The following is a 19,813-nucleotide window of genomic DNA, read 5'->3' on the forward strand; positions in this document are numbered from 1 at the left end:
AGACAACAAAATTCAGTTTTAGTTGTATTACATCGGTTAATGGAAACGCCGTAATTTCGCAATAGTTTTTGTCGACGTTTAGAAAATAACGCTAAGGTTTTGCGCAAAACTTGGAAATGCAAAATGTCTCAAAGCGTGTCACAAATTTGTTAAATTTAAGAAACTTTGACTTTAGACCACGGTATACTTTTTTCGCGTCTGTCCACCTTTCCTTGTATATGAAGAAAAATAGCGGATGCACCATTGCAAAAAAAGTTTAGAACAAACAACAAGAAAACAAAGAACATAAAATCAAACATTATGGTGACAAAAATGTTTCTGTTCTTAAAATAAGTGAAAATAAAAAATAAAAAAGATAGTGTGTGTGCGAATGCTTTCTATTGCCTTTGTGTAATTGTTTGTAGTGGAGTGTCCTATCTAAATATTTTCTCACGCATGCATTGTCATAGGCGGAATGTCCGCGCGGACGGCCTCAGACCCTCCTGATGACGAAAATGACGTCATGCGGATGGCGCGTATACGCAGACATCCCTAGGATACCTCCGGCTTTACACGCTGCAAAAAATGATTTTCAAGAAAAAAAATTCTTAGTATTTTTGTCTTGTTTTCAGTAAAAAATACCTAAAAATTCTTAAATTTAGATGCATTTTCTGGATGAGCAAAATGAACCAAGAAATAAGTCTAGTTTTTAGACCAAAAATATCAAATTTAAGTGATTTTGTGCATAAAACAAGTCAAAAAAATCTGCCAATGGGGTAAGCACATTTTTCTTTAATTTTTCTTGAATCTAGTGTTTAAGAAAAATGTTCAAGAGTTCTTTGCTTATCCCATTGGCAGATTTTTTTACTTGTTTTATGCACAAAATCACTTAAATTTGATCTTTTTGGTCTAAAAACTAGACTTATTTTCTTGGGTCGTTTTGCTCATCAAGAAAAAGCATCTTAACTTAATAATCTTTAGATACTTTTACTGAAAACAAGACAAAAATACTAAGATTTTTTTTTTCTTGAAAATCATTTTTTGCAGTGCAGTTTAAAGTTCTTTGAAACACCAAAAATGTTTTTCTATGGTTTAAAAGCAATGAACCCTCTTAAAACCATTTATTTAAAATATTTTAAGTGTTTATTCTTTTTTTATTTATTTTTATAGCCTAAATACAAATAATTTGGTTGCCCAAAGTCCTTCACAATACCTTTTTTCATACCCGACCCGGAATGACCAAATCACTTTTTACCCGAACCTGATGTGCATAAATCTTTTTTTTTTTTTTAAAGAAAGACCCAAATAAATTGTTTTAACCTGAATGGATCCGAATGTAAACGGCACCGATGTGTGTGCAGTCTGCAGCCCTGCACGCACCAGTCAGGCATAAAAAAAAACCTAGGTGGCCTCGCGACCAATTTGGGCCGCTGCTTCATTTATTTTCATTTTTATCTCACAACGACACCAAAGTAACTGCTAAAATGTACATTTATAGTTGATTGACAGGTCTGGCTTAAAGAAAATGAACTTACCGCCAGCCACACGATATTGCAAGCGTTCTTGGCAAACATAGAGTTGTTGGAAAAGGTCTCGATGGACACATGCAAGATAGTTTGGGTCTTCTCTGATCCATTTGGCAAAAACACATCCATTTTTAATTACCCGAGACCCGATGCCGCTAATATTATACCTGATCCATGCCCGAGGCAAACATGAAACTTTTATCCGGTCTGACCTCTACTTCACAAGTCAAAAAGCTTTATTGTCATTTCAACTATACAGTATATAAAGCAGTAGTGAAATGAACTAAACTACATAAAACAACACAGAGCTAATGAATAAAAAGCTAAATTATTAACCTAACCAAAAATATAAAAAATCCAAGATGGCGGCATGGCAGTACGGTAGCAAGCAGCGGCCAAAACTGTCCTATTCATGTCTTTAACCTGACTTTTCAGTTTTGACAAAATGTTTAAAAGAAGTAAAAATAGTAGGCTAGTAACAAATAACATTTAACAGCAAAATTTCCACATAAGTCACCAAAAAGCTGTCACGAAAGATCAAACTCAAGATTCCCTGAAGCCAAATACAGTACCACTCTATATAGAAATAGAGTCATTGTTGACACTTTAATGAAACAATATTGAGTACTCTATTAAGGATCAGGAAGTATGAAAGCAACTTTCGAGCAATGGCTGTTTCTCAATTTCAAGAACGCAAAGAACGAACTTGCTTTCTCGTGGAGATCGGTCCTGCCAGGCGACCTCGGAAGAACAAACTTAGAAGGTCGCGAGAACACAGAACGCACCTGTTGGTCACCTGACCTCCGCCATTGTTTTGCCGCAATGACTTCTGGGGCGTAAAGCGATTTCAGCGTGCAAACATGCACTCGATGCATCCTCGATATCAAGAACACATTCTGGTATTTTCATGCATCCTCTGTATTTGCGTTCTTGAGAATTGGAATTGAACTTCGACGGTCAATGATGACGTAGAGCGAGAACACGAGGACGCAAGATCGCTGAAGAATGCATATTGAGAAACAGCCAGTTTTTATCCTCTGGGTAGAACCAAACAAACATTCATTATGACAGATATTTTATCATATGAATTTAAATAAATCTGTACCTTTCAAATGGCAGTGTAACAGAATGTTCAACAGTAATTATATATGTCTTAAAAGTGTTGCTTTACATGTGGAAAGATCATAAGGGAGATGACTAGTAGTGCTTCATTACTATCATCTCTCTTCTGTTAGAGACCAATGAGGATATATAGAAGCATGTAACTCTTTTATGACTCATAAAACATAGTAAAAACGCACACTTATTAAACAAAATGTGTGTGTGTGTGTGTACGCGCATATGAGCTGAAAGCTACAATGTTAAACCAAATTGCTGAGAGTTGCGAGCTGTCACAACAATTTATGTTGAGAAGAAATATGTGAAATAGTTTAAACTGATCGCCAGACAAACACAGCCCACACAAACACACGGACATAACCACGTACACAAACACACACAACAAAGCAATATTGTTGAGCGTGGCGAGAAGAAAGTGATTGATTATTGTGTGTGTTTACTCGCTGCTTATCTCTACTAAGTCCACACTTATCTGTCGCTACAATCACTCCATCTCTTCTTGTCTCCCTCTCTCTTTCTATTTTTTGGCGTAATCTCTTTCTCTCACTCAGAAAAAAGAGAAGATGGGTTTAGGGTTTACACTTATCAGATCACACCACACACATGCATTAAAGGCCTGTACACTTACAAACCCTGTATACTTTCTAGTGTCTCTGATTTAAACTCAAGGTGTTACATTTGGTATAATAAACGGATATAAAAGGTATAAAGCGGAGCGTCTGTTCTTTCATTTGATATATTTTATGTTTATTTAAAGAAGATAATTTTTCTGAAAGCCATTAAACTAAAACTGGGTTGCAAGTGAACTTAATGTACAGAAAAATAGCTTTATGCATTCAAATATGCACTGTATTTTAATCATTACTGTTTTCAAATGTTATCAGAAACATTTTCACATGAAGTGATGTTTTTTCTGTCTTTAATGTTCACAAACAGTAAAGATATATAGCATACACATCCTAGCAGTGTTGTATGAATTTAATACACCGACACATTTAAACGTAAAACAGTTTTTTTTATTGTTAGACAGGGTAAATCTTAAAGTCGCAATGAAATTGACATGAAAAACTACATATATTTTTTTAATATTGTGGTATTATTAACAAATGACTTATCTGGGAGCTTCATTGCTTTAAAAAAAATTTGTGTGTGCTTATAATCTTTAATCAAAAGTGCAAATCTCCCCCCCTCCTCAAAACGATCTCTCTTCACTTCCGGTCAAAAGTATGGCAGGTGGGCGGGGTCCGGCGAGAAGATCGCAGCGATTAGCAATTAGCAACACGACTCAACTTCAAACGATCCAATCAGATCTCGATGGACAAATTTCATCACAAAAGCCGTTTCATTCGGATATACGTCACCACGGGGAAAATAAGGCAATCGCTACTTCCGTTTCATGGCGACTTTAAGTCAAGTTGCAGTTTTCTTCTATAATATTTGTCAGTCAAAATGAAATTACTGAAAGAACTGAGTTTCACGTTGTAGTTTTTTTTACGTTTGATGTTTTCAAAGTAATTTAAGAGTAAAGTAGATTACTTTTTGCATAATCAAGTTGCATAAACAAGTAGTAATTAGTCATTTGTAGTGGATTACTTTTTTAGTAACTTACCCAACACTAATATTATGTGTTTAGTTGATAAACAGTGTGGAAAATATGCCTTGATAACTAAACTAGATTTTTATGAGGGCTGCACAATAGCGAAGGAAAATTAGATAATTTTGTTGATAATGCTATACGATATGCAATATGATAATATTTTGTAGGTTGTAAAATCTGTTTTGATGAGATTAAAATTTATTTGAAAAATGTGCATTTTTTTATTTACATAATTTCTGACAAAAAGGTATTAAAGGTGCAGTGTGTAATTTTTAGAAGGATCTTTTGACAGAAATGCAAAATAATATACAAAACTATATTATCAGGGGTGTATAAAGACCTTTCATAATGAACCGTTATGTGTTTATTGCCTTAGAACAAGACTTTTTATCTACATACACCGAGGCAGGGCCGTGCAGAGACCTTTTGAGGGGCAGGTGCTCAAAGTATATAAAAGGGCACATTCCTCACTGACACGCAAGCACACAATTAAAAACAAATAATAAAGTAATACAGAATAGAAGATGATTTTAAGTCTAACGTTTTTCTTTATTTTCCTTGCAAAGTGAGACGGAAAAATCTATAGACTGAGTTTTATATCTATTTATGCATTTGGCAGCCGCTTTTATCCAAAATGACTTACAGTGCATTACATTTTGTGTTTGTGTCAACAGTATATGCAGTTTTCAAAATTATATGATATTATATATTGCATTGTGACATTAAGATATTATTACGTTTACAGGCTTGTGTTTTTGTTGTCATATTTAAAATATAATTCTATTCTAATCCTGCTCGAAATTTGTATACAAAGACAGTAGCCTACATATTTAAGTTTTGAATCGTGTTGTGTTTTTGCACACTTTGATGCCTTGATGACAGGGCAATAAAATAATGACATTCATCTCTCCTTTCATTCATTTCATGAAGCCTCTAGTACTTTCTTAATTTTCAGGTAAAAAAAAACTGGTTGCAAAGCTGAATAGATTTTGACTGAGTTACGAGTATGAATAAATTACCCAACATCAGCTCCCATTGTCTTTTATCAAAGGCGAGTCCAGGAATCGTAAATTCAATATGATACAAAAATTAAGAGTTTTTTTAACGTATTCATCGGATCTTGCTCTTCCAACAAACTCCGCGTGACAAGTGGATGACATTAGAACAGCGCGAGAGCGATTTGAAATCAAACTCCTCCGTATGATTTCCCGAATATTTCTCGCGGTACTTTGATGTCATGTGCGTTTCGGTTCTTGCATTGCTGCGTGAAGTTGAGCACACCTAAAAACTCGAGACAGCTACCTGTATGAACCCCGGCAGAGAACGTCCCTGCCTTTGCTTCATCCATTGTTTTTATATGGGAAGAATGTTTTATTTTCAGCGTGAGAAATACAAGGTGTGAACTGGCTGAAATACGTGTGGAGCCCTGTTTGCATCTTACGTTCTAGAGATGTTAATACACAAAGACAGCAATAAACAAAAGCTGTGCATGCTCTCCTCACGTTGTTCTTGTAAAATAATAATAATATAACAAGCATACCACTTCGGTTCAATGCCGGCTCGAGGGGGATCCTCCCTGCCTATACTGCGCACCGTGTCGTGCACGTGTGAGCGCTGCTACCGCTGTGAGCTAGATCGTCCCTAAAGAGATTGTCCAATGAAATGTCAATACGTCATCATGTGACTAATTTTATTTGCGGCTAAATTATTTTTTATTAATTTTACTAATAGTTAGATTGGGCAGGCCTTCACAAAAGGGCATTTAATTACAAAAAATGCCTTGACAAAAAGGGCACTTTTGGTCACCCCCCCCCCCCCTCTGCACGTGCCTGCACCGAGGGTCCCCTTACATGGAAGTCGCCATTTTGTGCTGCCATTTTTTTTACAGAAGCCCTTAAAGAACAATTTTTTGCTAAGTTGTCTCCAACGATGACATGTTTGTCCTTCTCTATGTGTTTCAAAAGCGAGGGGTGAGCCGTGGACTAAGCCGTTAGTTGCAAGTAGCAACCTCACCACTAGATGCCGCTAAAATTTACACACTGCACCTTTAAATGTGTAGCATTGAATATATGTATAGCATTGACTATACATAACTTTACAGTATTAACATTATATAGTAATAGCAAAGCATCACGATATACACATTTGCTGCATATTTTCAGTATTTCGATATATCTTTCAGCCCCAATTTTTATTATATTTTATTTTAATTTGTTGAATATACTAATGGCTATTTCAGTCAAAAAGCTGTCACTTTTACAGATACCTTCAAAATGTTTACCATATCCCTACTGAAAAATTAAGGTGTTAATTTAAGGTTGCAGTAGCTGCAAAGCTGGTCAAGCTGGTGGGTCAGCTGGTCTTCCAGCCTGACCAGCTAAGTCTAGCTAGACCAGTTTAAAAAGTGGCCAAAACACAGCTAGACCAGCTTGCTACACCAGCAAAAGCAGGTAAAACCAAGCTGGGAGACCAGCTAAAACCAGCTTACCAGCTTATGCTGGTCTTAGCTAGATTTTCCAGTAGGGATATGTTTACATTTGGTATCAATATGTACCCCTAAGGTACTAATATGAACTAATCAGGTGTAAAGGTATACTTTTTGAAAGGGTACCACCACAGTGACAGCTCAGGATCTTTTTTGACCACTTTTTCTCGATGTTTTTAAAAAATATATTTTCAGAAGTATAAACACATGATATTACCAAAAACCTAAATAAAATAGAATATCTAATATTTTATATATTAAATAATTGTTTTATATTTTAAATTGTATACTAATATTTTACATAACCATTATATATGTATATATATAATGTACTATGTTTAATGAAGGACAGAAACAAACACAAACAATCACACACATACAGGCGAATTCCATTTGCGGACGAAGCCATTTGTAACCACAACGTGGGGAATTGATCCGGACAGAGAAAATAGTTTCAGAGTTCAATAAACATTTAACCGGAGGTGTTTCCAAACCGTGGAAAATACAAGCAGGAGGAACAAGAAAATAAGAGAGAGAGAGAGAGAGAGAGAGAGAGAGAGAGAGAGAGAGAGAGAGAGCTCGAACAATAACTGAAGTGCGATTTTTTAGTTTCACACTAAACGGACAAACACTCCGGGTTAATCTGTGATATTCACTTCTTTTATGTATCCCGTTTATGAAAATCTCTCCATCACGTTGATCTTCAGGCTGGACGCTGTAATCGAGGAGGTGACTGAAGAGCCAGAAGGCTCGCTGCAAGTTATCTGTCCGAATAAATAGATTAAAGGAGAGAAACAGAGGTATAAAGCTCAAACCCTCGAAGACAAACATAATCAAGAGACTCAAACATACTTTTCTAAATCACCCTGTTTTATGATGTGCAAAAGATCATAAACGCAATGCTACAAATGCAAATGTCATCATCATGAGACGACGAAGAAAATTTTTCTTAATAGATAAAAGTTTGTTGTTGAACGACTTGTGTAGCTGCTGGCTGATTGACACGATCATGAATCACGAGCTGAGCATTCTGATCTAAACTAAAGTGATCCTAACTTTAATGCTAATGAGAAGACGCAGACTGCAATTGCTGACATAATACTTCATTATCTCTTAATGATCATCAGTTTAAAAGCACACTGGATGAGATCTTGTAATGAGTATGTAAGTGATTTTATAGCTTTAAAGGTAATGTGTGTTATTTTTTGATGTTAAAATACTTTCTTTATTCCCAGCTTTATTCCCAAAGTAAGCCATTTGGAGCTTGAGTATTCAGAAAAATATAAACACTGACTCTATCAAAAGCTTTGTGTCCGACGAACCAAAACCTAGCAATATTAGCTCAACCAATGGTTATCTTTAGATCAGGACTGTTATGCTGAACAATGGTAGACGGGGAAGTGTTCAGAAGACAAAACATTCATTTTGCAACTTCATTTGTGTTCAAAAAATCATTTAGCATATTATTTTTGGTGACTCAAATAGAGAATGTTTTCTTGTAACGAACCAATGTTCACCCAACTATATATTTTAAAACAGTACATATCATCTCAAATCCAAACTTAAACCAAAACTAACCAGACCACTTTTATTATCACCCAGCTCTGTGTACTAGAGACAGGATGATCTGTTTGTCATCTTCACTATGATGACAACAATAGACAACTTATCCAGCACACATCTTTATCCATAATCCAAACAACTTACTGCCAAGCCACCCAAGAGATAAGCAAACGTCACGTTTGTGTTTTTAAAAGCCTCGAAACGCAATCCGAAGCGACACCAAGAACGACGCTCTCTAGATCGATGGAGGAATTACATCGGCGGTTAAAGTAAGCGTCTTGTTTTTGTTTGGAGCGCTTAGAGAGCCATTGTGGCTGATGGGGGCTATTTAAAGAGCCATCCAATATGCAGGGATGTCAGCGCTCACTGGCTATAAGCGTAATTGCCCGTCCATTTGCTCGAACCACTACAGAGAAGATAAAAGCCGCCTGTCACACACACATCAGCAGGAAAGTTTGAAGATGAACCATGCGGAAAAACTTTGAAAACACATAGTAAGGAATTCTAGTATTTGCGAGTCTTATTAGTGTGGTGTTTGGACACATAGATTGACATACTGTATATGTTAATAAATGTAGTAGTATAATGCACTGAGGCTTACAGCCCTGTGAATGGCACACTTTTAAGTTCAACTAAGGTAATCATTTTTTCAATTTTAATTAAATTCACGTAAGGGTGATTCTTGCGAAATTAGACTTATTATAAACATTTTGATAAAAAAGTAAATGCTATCAAAATAATTTCTTCATGTACTAGTTTGCACATGATTTCAAATGGCATCATACAAACAAATTTTGTTGTTTTTTCCACATTTAAGGGAAAAAAATCATTACCGCAACATGTCCATGACTGGATTTGGGTTATTTGACATGGAAATATTTATAATTAAAAAATCTAAAAAATAAAGAGCTTCAGTGCATGTTATACTATAAACATTTACAGTAAAGAAACATGTGGTATTTGGTGATCATTGGTAAATGTAGAGACAATAATAAGGAATATAAATGTGTTCAAGAAAAAAAATGCTCATCCTACGCAACAATTTTCAATCATTGTTTAAGCCCTCAAGGAACTAACATTTTCAAAAAAAAAAATTGTCGGAAAGGACATAATTGACTGTGACACTCAAGATGGCAACCAGGTAAGCAGTTCTTATTTTTTCTCTCCAGATAAAAGTTGAAATTTTGTTTCACGTAGTACCACGTAGTACAACTTTTTAGTTCTCATTACCGAAACATGAGTTTGTAAATGCATATATTTAATGTAATATCATGTTGCGGTAATGATAATTTTTGATAATGACAAATCTAAAAAAAATTTAATAATTTTATAGGAAATATTTTTTAAATCCTCTAAAAATAATGGTTATAGTAAATTCAGTCCTTAATCTTATATGTGCAAAAAAAACTTCAAGGGCTTTTTAAAAATTCTGATGCTGGACACTTTCTAAATCTGGATTTTGTGAGAATCACCCATAAATGTGTTTAGTCTGATAATTGAATTGGCTAACCCAGCGGTGTGTTCTGTCCAATATTAACCGAGCATGGGTTAAAAATAACACAGCACTTTTTAGAGTGTACTTGATCTAAAAAAAAAATATATATATATATATATATATATATAGTATATAGTAAATAGTAAAGGATATAGAGCTAGAGCCCACTTACAGTACCCATCTATCGTCAGGAACTCAGAATAAACACATCGCTTTAACCTCAAAAGCCTCCTCAAACACATGAACACAGAGACTGAAGTGCTTATTAAACTCTGGAAGACTTTTGTTCATCTTGCATTAGGATCAAAGTCAAACCTCATTGTGATCACTGGTCTGCTATCTCAGATGTGTTGGCTCGCTGTCTCCAATGCGCTGGTGGTAAAAGAGCAGCAAAAATGCTTGTAATATGTAACAGGTGCCATGTTGTGGTTCCCATCTGTCTTTTTTGTCAATTTAATGTGCAGGAATAAAAAAAAGATTATTGAATGGCATCGTGAAGCACCTTTATTTAGTACTAGGAGACGCTTATTAGAAGCAATAAACATAGACTGAGATGCAGTCTCATTTTGCTTTTAATTTCAATTTTTCAAATATATATGAATGAAAATGTAAATTGTTTTCCTTCCTATTAATTATGGCATTGGAGTTTTATTGTCTTGGATGAGTTTTGGAAAAAAATCCAAAGACCAATTTTGTCTATTACTATGGATGGTTATCAGTATTTAATAGGGCTGTTAAAAAAACACCAAAAAACAGCTTGGGCGCACCATATAACACGTCAGCCGCGTCACTGCAGTCACGTGACTTTAGTCTCGCGCCTGCAAGCTATAATTAAGCTATTACGTAGCTATTATACACATTTTTCTCAGGACGTTCTTGTGACCCAGTGGCAACTTGTCCATGACTTGTCGCGACCCAGTGGTTGGGAACTCTGGATTAAAAACTTGAAAAGTGTTTAGTTAAGGTAAATTTAGAACAGATACAAATGTGAGTGTAGGAGCTAAATCTATTATTTTAAGTTACTGAAGTTATTCGATCCCGGAATACTGGTTGACACGCATTCTTGCGTTGATGTTATTGTTGTTTACTTCTCATTATATGTCTCCATGAAAAACGAGGCCATTCTTCTGTTGCATCATCATATATTGTTTAATTGCTCCACTTAATACACATATAATATCCATTTTAGCATTAAATATAAACACTGCGATGCAAACGTATACACTCATCAATTTGCGCTGTTGCAGTCAAAAACCTTTTGCCCTTCCGGGTCAAACCACCTGCCCATAACAATAAGAAGGTCACCTTTATGCAAAATGTAAATGGTCACAGCGCCACACACTGGTCAAAGTAGATAGCACAATTTGGCTCCTACAGTGAGATTAATTTGCGATTAATCGCGAGTTAGCTCATGACATACATATTTTAATCTATTGACAGCAGTATATAATGATGCTCCACTAATCTCTAAAGGGTAAAGTAAGGGTACTTTGATATAAGGGAGAGTAATATAATTTTGATATGCCAATCAAAAGTGACAGGGCAGTTTAAGTGTTTGAGGTAAAGTCTTGTGGTCATACCTTCACACCTCGCAAAAGAACCTCAATCTCCTTATTTTTTTCATCTCTATTCCTCTTCCCTTGCAAGACTCTTCCTTCCACATTCTTTTAAAAACGTACAAAACCGTTCAAAAGTTTTAAAGCAATTACTTTAACGTTTCCTACGATTCTAAAATTTTTTCAAATTGAGGTCGTATGCTTAAATGTTTGGAATATAATAATATTAATATATAAAATATTAAAGATTAATCGCGATTAATCACATACAAAATAAAAGTGTGTGTTTGCATAATATATGTGTGAATGTGTACTGTGTGTAATTATTATGAATAAATAAATACATACATTTAAGGAAAAAATTATTTTTGTGTAATTTTTAAAAAATACATAAACATAATACAGTACACATAATATAATATATATGGAGTCCTGTAGTAAAACTGCAAGAGAAGTGAAGCTTTCCAGCTGACTTGAAAAATTGTTATTCACATACGGTATGAATTAGAAATGTGCTGACTATAATACGTGTCTCTCATCCAACGTAACGATCAAATGTATTGCGTTGACAATGTCAAAAACTGCTTACAGATGTTAAAAAAAATTAACATGGAGTTATGAGAGGACGCTGCTGACTGGAGCACTTTCAAAGCATTGACTGACAGCGGCCGAGCAAGATTTTACAGGTGAGAAAGCTTGACACCTGACCGATGGACATTATTTCCTCAGATGGCAGCACGGACAGAAGATCTTAACGGCAGAAAATGTCACGTTCACGATGACCAAACAGCGGCGTTTACAATCAGCTTCTTTTCCTCAGAAGAATTTTTAGAAAAAGCAACACAGACACTTCTCTGTCTGAATAATTTATAGGTGTCAAGAATGAAATCATGTGTAAAGAAAAGCAATTCTTGCAAAACCTTTTCCAACAGAGGCTGAAGTGCTTGTGTGTGTATGTGTACAGTTTCTCACCTCATCTTTGTCCTCCACCTGTATGTAGAGAGGCAGAGCGAAACCGACCTGAGCAAGCTCTGTGATGAGGACACGATATTCCGAGCTGTTAAATCTGGGCGGATTATCGTTTATATCGATCAGCAGGATGGTGAAGGTGGTCATGACTGTGGCAGATGAGGGCGTGCGGTCGTCATTCAGTTCTGTAGCCTAAAAAGAAACAAAAAAGCTATTTAATCCAATGGTTTACAATATATTTTTAACTCACGTTGTCAATTTATAAAAAAGCCAGGCAAAAGCAACTCGTACAATACAACAGAATTCTTACATTTTACGAGTTGGCTAATTCATATTAATTCGTACGAAGTAAATCGTCCAAAACATTTGATTATCATAAAAAAATGAAACCCCACCCCTAACCCCAACGTCATAGGAGCAAAAGCAAATCGTATGATACAATAGAATTTGTACATATTTTATGAGTTGGCTAATTCATATTAATTCATATGAAGTGAATTGTATAAAAACATACGATTAACACAAAAAAAACCCACCCCTAACCCCAACGTCATAAGGCCAAAAGCTAATCGTACGAAACAATATAATTTGTACATATTTTATGAGTTGGTTAATTCGTATTAATTCATATAAACTGAATTGTACAAAAACATACGATTATCATAAAGAAAATGAAACCCCACTCCTAACCCCAACGTCACGGGGCAAAAGCAAATCGAAGGATACAATAGAATTTGTACGTATTTTACTAGTTGGGTAACTCATATTAATTTGTAAAGTGTATCGTACAAAAACATACAATTATCATAAAACATCCCTAACCCAAACGTCATAGAGGCAAAAGCAAATCGTAGGATACAATAGAATTCGTACACATTTTCTGAGTTAGCTAATTCGTATTAATTCATACAAAGTGAATCGTGCAAAACTTACAATTATCATAAAAAAAACAATGAAACCCCACCCCTAACCCCAAAGTCATGGGGCAAAAGCAAATCGAAGGATACAATAGAATTTGTACGTATTTTACTAGTTGGCGAATTCGTATTAATTTGTACGAAGTGAATCATACCAAAACATACAATTATCACAACCCCCCCCCCCAAACCCAACGTCATAGGGAGAAAAGCAAATTGTGCGATACAATAGAATTCATACGTATTTTATAAGTTGGCTTATTCATATTAATTTGTATGAAGTTAATTAGCTGGCCAATCAGGGACACAGAGCTTTTCAAATCCCTGTGTTTCAGGGAGACAGTGAAATCTGGAGCTACAAAAATGTACGGTATGGGGAAAATAATTTTAACCATAAACCACGCGAACAAATTGTATTATACCAAATTCACAAAATAAGTTGTTTTTAGCAATGAATTAGGTGCACTTTAATGCCTTCCAGAATTTATTTCTTTAAATATATAAATACACACTTTATTAAATAAAAAACAGAAAAAAAAAACGTTTCATCCTACGTATATTCATTTGTTCTCTTTTTTACCTCTCAAATATGGGTAGGTTTCTTAAAAAAATACTAAATTTTGATTTTGCGTTCATAATTGCATTTTTGTAAAGGACTTTTGTTAAAGATCACATTCAGAACGATGATCAAAACATACACAGTTTTTACTGTTTTTGGATCAAGTGCATGCTTTGGTGTTTTATAGGTTGGGTAAGAGTGCCATCTAGTGGATAATAGCGGAAATATGGATTGCCGTAAAAACTCGTCATTGGAAGGGAAGCATTTTCTCTTAATTGACGTAGTAACTTAGTAACTTTACAATGGTGGGGATAGAGTTAATTATTTATTACTGTCAATTTTGTTGGTCGTCCATAAAGTTTCCAAGTTCTTGACATACCCCATACGCCAAACACAATTATTCCTGAGAGTAAAGACACCAGATGTTTATCCACCACAGTCACACAAGCATTATTCGAAGTATGCCAGTAAAGTTCAGTATTGTCTGCACTGTAACCTTAAATGAACCCGCATCAAAACGGAGAAAAAACAAGGTACTCAAATGCCTCTAGTGGACACAAAGATGCAGCAAAATTGTACCAGACACAACGTATTTCAAGTTCTGCAGAAATGTAGAGGTACGTAATTCCAACGAGCCTGTGTTGTAAGAAGCCGATACACAGCTTGTTTTTGGGAAACTGGCTTCTTTTTAATTCTGTCAACAGAGGGTTGAATTAAAATGAGTGGAAGTATAATTTACAGAATAGCAATGGAGATATGTAATTTGTTCAACACTGGTTTTGCAAGCAATTTAATTTAGCAGGCAATGAGTTTAGTATTTCTGTAGCACTTATGTGGAAAAACATCTGAAGAATTTTCAGGAATGGATTTTAAGATAGTAAAATGTGTTAAACTGAGCTGGGAGGATTCACCTCTTATTGAAATATAAAACAACAATTAAATTGTTAGATAAAAAACTTTACCTTGCAAAAACACGCAAGAAAAGACAACTATGAAAGTCTATGGTCACTTACTGCTGTGTGTTTACCATCATTTCTCAAAATATCTTCTTTTGTGTTCATCAGAAAAAAAGAAATTCATACAGTTTAGAACAACATGAGGACGAGTAAATGATGAAAGAATTTTTATTTTACAGTGAACTATCCCTTTAAAGACGCTAGTGTTAATTTCGTCAGACGAGATGAGACGAAATATGTTCGTCAACGACCTTTTTTTCCATGACTAAGACGAAACGATGACGAGACTGCGCCAATGTTCAAAAACGCTGACTAAGACTAAATTAACATGCATTTTTGTTGACGAAAAAAGACGGGACTAAAATGTTTTGCATAAAATAAAAACTTAATTTTCGTCTACAATCGTCTCTACTACGTTTTATGCAATGGGGTCATATTTAAATGTGAATTCATTCATAAAGACTGCGTGCTCTTATTATGAAACTGCGCGTCTGTCATAACCCCAGACAAGCTCGCGCTGCTGAAATCTCCATGCTAAGTGTTCACAATATAACATCCATTAGCAGTTTTAGTCCACAAACGTATTACATATGAGAAATATTGATATTTCTCCGTTGTTTCCATCGGATTTTATCGGATCAAATAATCTTCATATGTTTTTTCAACAATTGCACGCACACGCAGCGCGATTCTAATATGGAAAAGGCATACGCGATCAGGTCAGTAAGAGTCTCATGTGTAAAAAGTTTAGTGTTATGCAGCATTGTGTTGATGTTTTTGTGTCGTATTCTCGTGCACCTGTTGTCTTCAGTAACTTAGATGGCTTGTCTTTCTGATCCACATTCGCTATTTACCAACATTGTTGATGTACGTAACATTATTCAAGTATTCTGAATGTACAATATATTGTGAGGACAAAAGCTTATTATTAGTAACTGATCGCTGTCTGGGTGCTATCGCCCATCACTGAATGAATGGTGACGCAATTTACACGCGATAGAGATACGTCACGGCCATTAACAAAGTTGCATTCAACAAAAATCATTCAACAAGTGTATTTTGTCAGGTGATTATGACAATTAACCAATATTTGACTAAAATTAAACTAAAATAACAAGACTTTTAGTTGACTAAAACTAGACTAAAATGACGAGACTTTTAGTCGACTAAAACTTGACTAAGATACCTTGATTTGTCTTTTGACTAAAACTAGACTAAAATGATGAGACTTTTAGTCGACTAAAACTTGACTAACAAAAAAAGATATGCGCAAGACTAAGACTAAGACTAAATTAAAAATAGGTGACAAAATTAACACTAAAAGACGCAAAATAAAAATTGTCTATATTTAGAATTATGGATATAGAATGCAAGTTTTTCGCTTATTTTGTTCAAAAGCATGATCAACGTAAGTCTACATATTATAATAACAAGGAACTATGCTTCTAACCACAGATGAAGAACAAGTTTGCGATGCAGCTAGCGAATATTCGTTTAAACTATGGTGTCAGGAAACACCAAATCGTTAAACTTTGTCAGTAATGACAAAACAATGACAGTAGTTGGCTAACGATGCTTTTGGGAAACGTACCCCAGACCGATAAACAAAGACAGATAGCAAGTTAACTTTGGACAAGGCGCGTAAATGTGGCTTTTAACAGAATCTCATGAAAATCATTCAAATCAATTTGTATAAAAAGAATCAAAGCCGATTCTGAAAAAGCACCTGTTTTCTTGTTTCCCACAAGTAGGAGACAAGAAACGAGAGAAAAGACAGATGTGATAATAAAGGAAGAGTGGCAGTAAGTCGCGTTAACGTTTAGACCTCAATCTCTTCCATTTGTTCATTGCTGCCTCTTTATTAAATCAGAGGGGAAGATTCTGGGAGAAATCCCACAGGTCTGCAGTAAGTGGGGGCACACAGAGGCCGCCGGAGCACGACGGACCCAGACAATAAGATTTAGGATGAACAAGTCTTATCGACGGGAAACAATTGTTCACCCTCACTTTCTTTCTCTCTCTCTCTTACTCTTTTTGTGCGAGTCGGAAACAGAGAAAAATGAAAAGGAATAATAGTGTTTTGTGACGGAGGGATGAATTGGGGATGGAGGTGGGCCGACGCTGCAGGTCAGGTTAATCATTGAATCGCGTCGTTTAACACCCTGTTGCCCATCGCGTCCTAAAATGAATGCACTGACCTCCAGTCAAATGTACTCGGGCTTATCCAAGCTCTGTGAAGTTGAGAAATTAGTTTTATTACTTTCCACTCAAAATCAATATTGCCACCAATGAGAGAGAGAGAGAGATAGAAAAAGTAAAAAGATGGGGTGAAATAGAAAAGGCAGAGAGTGGAGAAGGAGAAACAGATAATGAAAATCTATAACTTATGAATAGTTTGGATGGTTTCTTGCTATTGCTTTGTTTTGAGATGCAATTTTTGAGGCAAACATTGATTTCAATTTAGAAACTATATATGTGGTTTATAACGGCAAACTGAACAGAGGAATCTAAAACATGTTTTTGAATCTGTCAGGATGGGAATATATATAATATTACACACACGCAGCGAAAGAGAGACTAATAACAGTAAACATTTAGATGTAAATACTGTAGACTCTTAAAGGGGCCATGGCACAAGACTTTTTTAAGATGTCAAATAAATCTTTGGTGTTCCCAGAGTCCATATGTGAAGTTTTAGCTCAAAATACCATGTAAATAATTTATTATGTTAAAATTGCCACTTTGTAGGTGTGTCCAAAAATGTGCCGTTTTGGGTGTGTCCTTTAAAATGCAAATGAGCAGATGAAATTCAAACACTTATTACAATGATGGTGGTTTGTTGCAATTAAAACTCAATTGTGCTTTTCTCTGCACTAAATGGCAGTTCTGTGGTTGGATAGTGCAGATTAAGGGGTGGTATTATAATAAGAAGTGCTCCTTATGACATCACAAGGAGAGCCACATTTCAACAACCTATTTTTTCATCTGCTTTAGAGAATGTTTTACCAAAACTAAGTTACTGGGTTGATCTTTTTCACATTTTCTAGGTTGATAGAAGCACTGGGGACCCAATCATAGCACTTTAACATGGAAAAAGTCAGATTTTCATGCCATTGCCCCTTTAAAAATAAGGTGCTACATGATGCCATAGATCAGGGGTCTTTTCTAACTACTTCAAGGGCCAGATTTTAAATTTGTAAATATGATTCGGACCAACTTTTACCACTATTTTTACCTTATATACATATTTTACTTTGATGCATTAAAATATTTTAAAGATATATAGGCTAAACCGCCTTTAGTTGTACACTACATCCAGACACGACGGCCGGAGTTCGCCCCCTAGTGGCAGTCGTAATGAAATTTCAGTTTAATCATAAATCTGTGTCAAGAGCCTTTAATCTACGTATGTATTTATACTTATTAATCATTTTTAAAATGTGTTACTGATAAAGTTAAACAAAAAAATTAAAATTTTCACCATGCACACAGTGTTTTGATTGGAACACATTGAAATACATCACTTCCGGTCAGTGTGTCACATGCGGTTTAGTTGCACAAGTTTACTTTTTTATGCATCCAAAGCTCAAATTGGATCCGATAATTATGCAACCCTAGATCATAAATATAAAATGGTTAGCATCACACGCAGCCCATTTCTCTTTCCAGTTTTTCGGTCGCCATTTGTCATGCTTTCGTAGATATTTCACCTGTTTGCAAAAAAATTACTAATTATGTCCTTGGGAATGTTTGCTAAAGCTATACACATTGGGGCGATTTCCCGGACAAGGATTAGACTAGTCCTAGACTTAAACACTTTTAAGAGCTCTCCAAACTGAAAACAACTTGCACCGACATATCTTAAAATAAAACAGTGCCCTTTGTTTTACCTCAAATTGCACACAGGTAATGTTTTTAGTAAGGCATGTTTGTTAAAACTAGTTATATTTCCTAATTAAACTAAGGCCTAGTCCTGGATTAAGCTAATCCTGGTCCGGGAAACCGCCCCATAAAGTTTTAAAATCCTAAAATTTAAGTTTTAAAACACATACATTCGAGTACTGTGAACTTCAGTCATGTGCAATTATGCACTTATATTTAAGGAGTGTGAACCTAAATATAAGTGCATAACTGCATATGACTCAATTTTTTTAAGTTCACAGTACTCAAATGTATGTTTTAAAACTTAAATGGTTTAATGCAACCGGTTTCCTTAAATGGTTTGAGTTAAGTTAACTTTTTGGGTTTTACAGAAGTGTAGTTCAGTTTTTACGCATACGCGAGGGTCCGTGTAAAGGGAGCGTGATGCAAATGTTTTAACTGTGCATACTTATATGTGCACGTACAGGAGAATGTAATATGTAGCCAAGGATAGGCATTGCATTTTCTCACAATGCACATGCGTCAAATGTCTGTGTACAAGTCAAATAAACATGCACGTATTTCCCTGTAAAAACAACAAACTATAATCTAGGCTTTAATTTGAATTATTTTAATAGTTATAAACATATCAGTCCTTAGTTTATTTCTTCTCTATTTTTGCTCAATTTTTTTCCTCTGTATCCTTATTTACCCTCAAGAGGTGACAAAGTGTGTGTGTGTATGTGAGAAAGAGAAAGAAAGAAAGAAAGAAAGAAAGAAAGAAAGATAGAAAGAAAGAAAGAAAGAAAGAAGTCCTTTGCTAAAGTGAGATGGAGAAGCAGGAACAAAGTATTTTCCATCGCTCAGGTCTATAGGGACATAAAAACACACACGCACTCCTCCAGCGTTTGGCCCTGGAACTGTCAGCGGGGCACACGGATAACGATGACATGAAACACACACTTTCTATCACATGGTCACTCATTCCCACAGGCTGAAGAACAGCCATCGCACAACAAAAACAACAGCAAATACACAAAGACTACACACCAAGAATCATCCCTACTCATCTTAAATATATTTAAGAAAAACTTTATAATAAATGTATTATATAAAATGTATGCATTTAGCAGAGGCTGTAATTTAAAGCGACTTACAGGGCATTTAATGCCTATGTTTTGTTATGGGTATGTTCTCTGGGTATCGAACCCACGGCCTTTGCATTGCTAAT

General features: G+C 35.3%; 1 protein-coding gene across 1 annotated transcript in view; it reads right to left on the bottom strand.

Moving 5' to 3' along the window:
* Positions 1–19,813, bottom strand: part of cdh23 (cadherin-related 23) — a 386,093-nt gene that overhangs the window by 176,802 nt on the left and 189,478 nt on the right. Inside the window, exon 11 of the mRNA XM_073873573.1 lies at positions 12,293–12,481. Coding sequence (XP_073729674.1) covers positions 12,293–12,481 — 189 coding nt within the window. The remainder of the gene's footprint in view (positions 1–12,292; positions 12,482–19,813) is intronic.

Source organism: Misgurnus anguillicaudatus, chromosome 11, assembly GCF_027580225.2.
Source record: "Misgurnus anguillicaudatus chromosome 11, ASM2758022v2, whole genome shotgun sequence".
NCBI classification, from domain to species: Eukaryota; Metazoa; Chordata; class Actinopteri; order Cypriniformes; family Cobitidae; genus Misgurnus; species Misgurnus anguillicaudatus.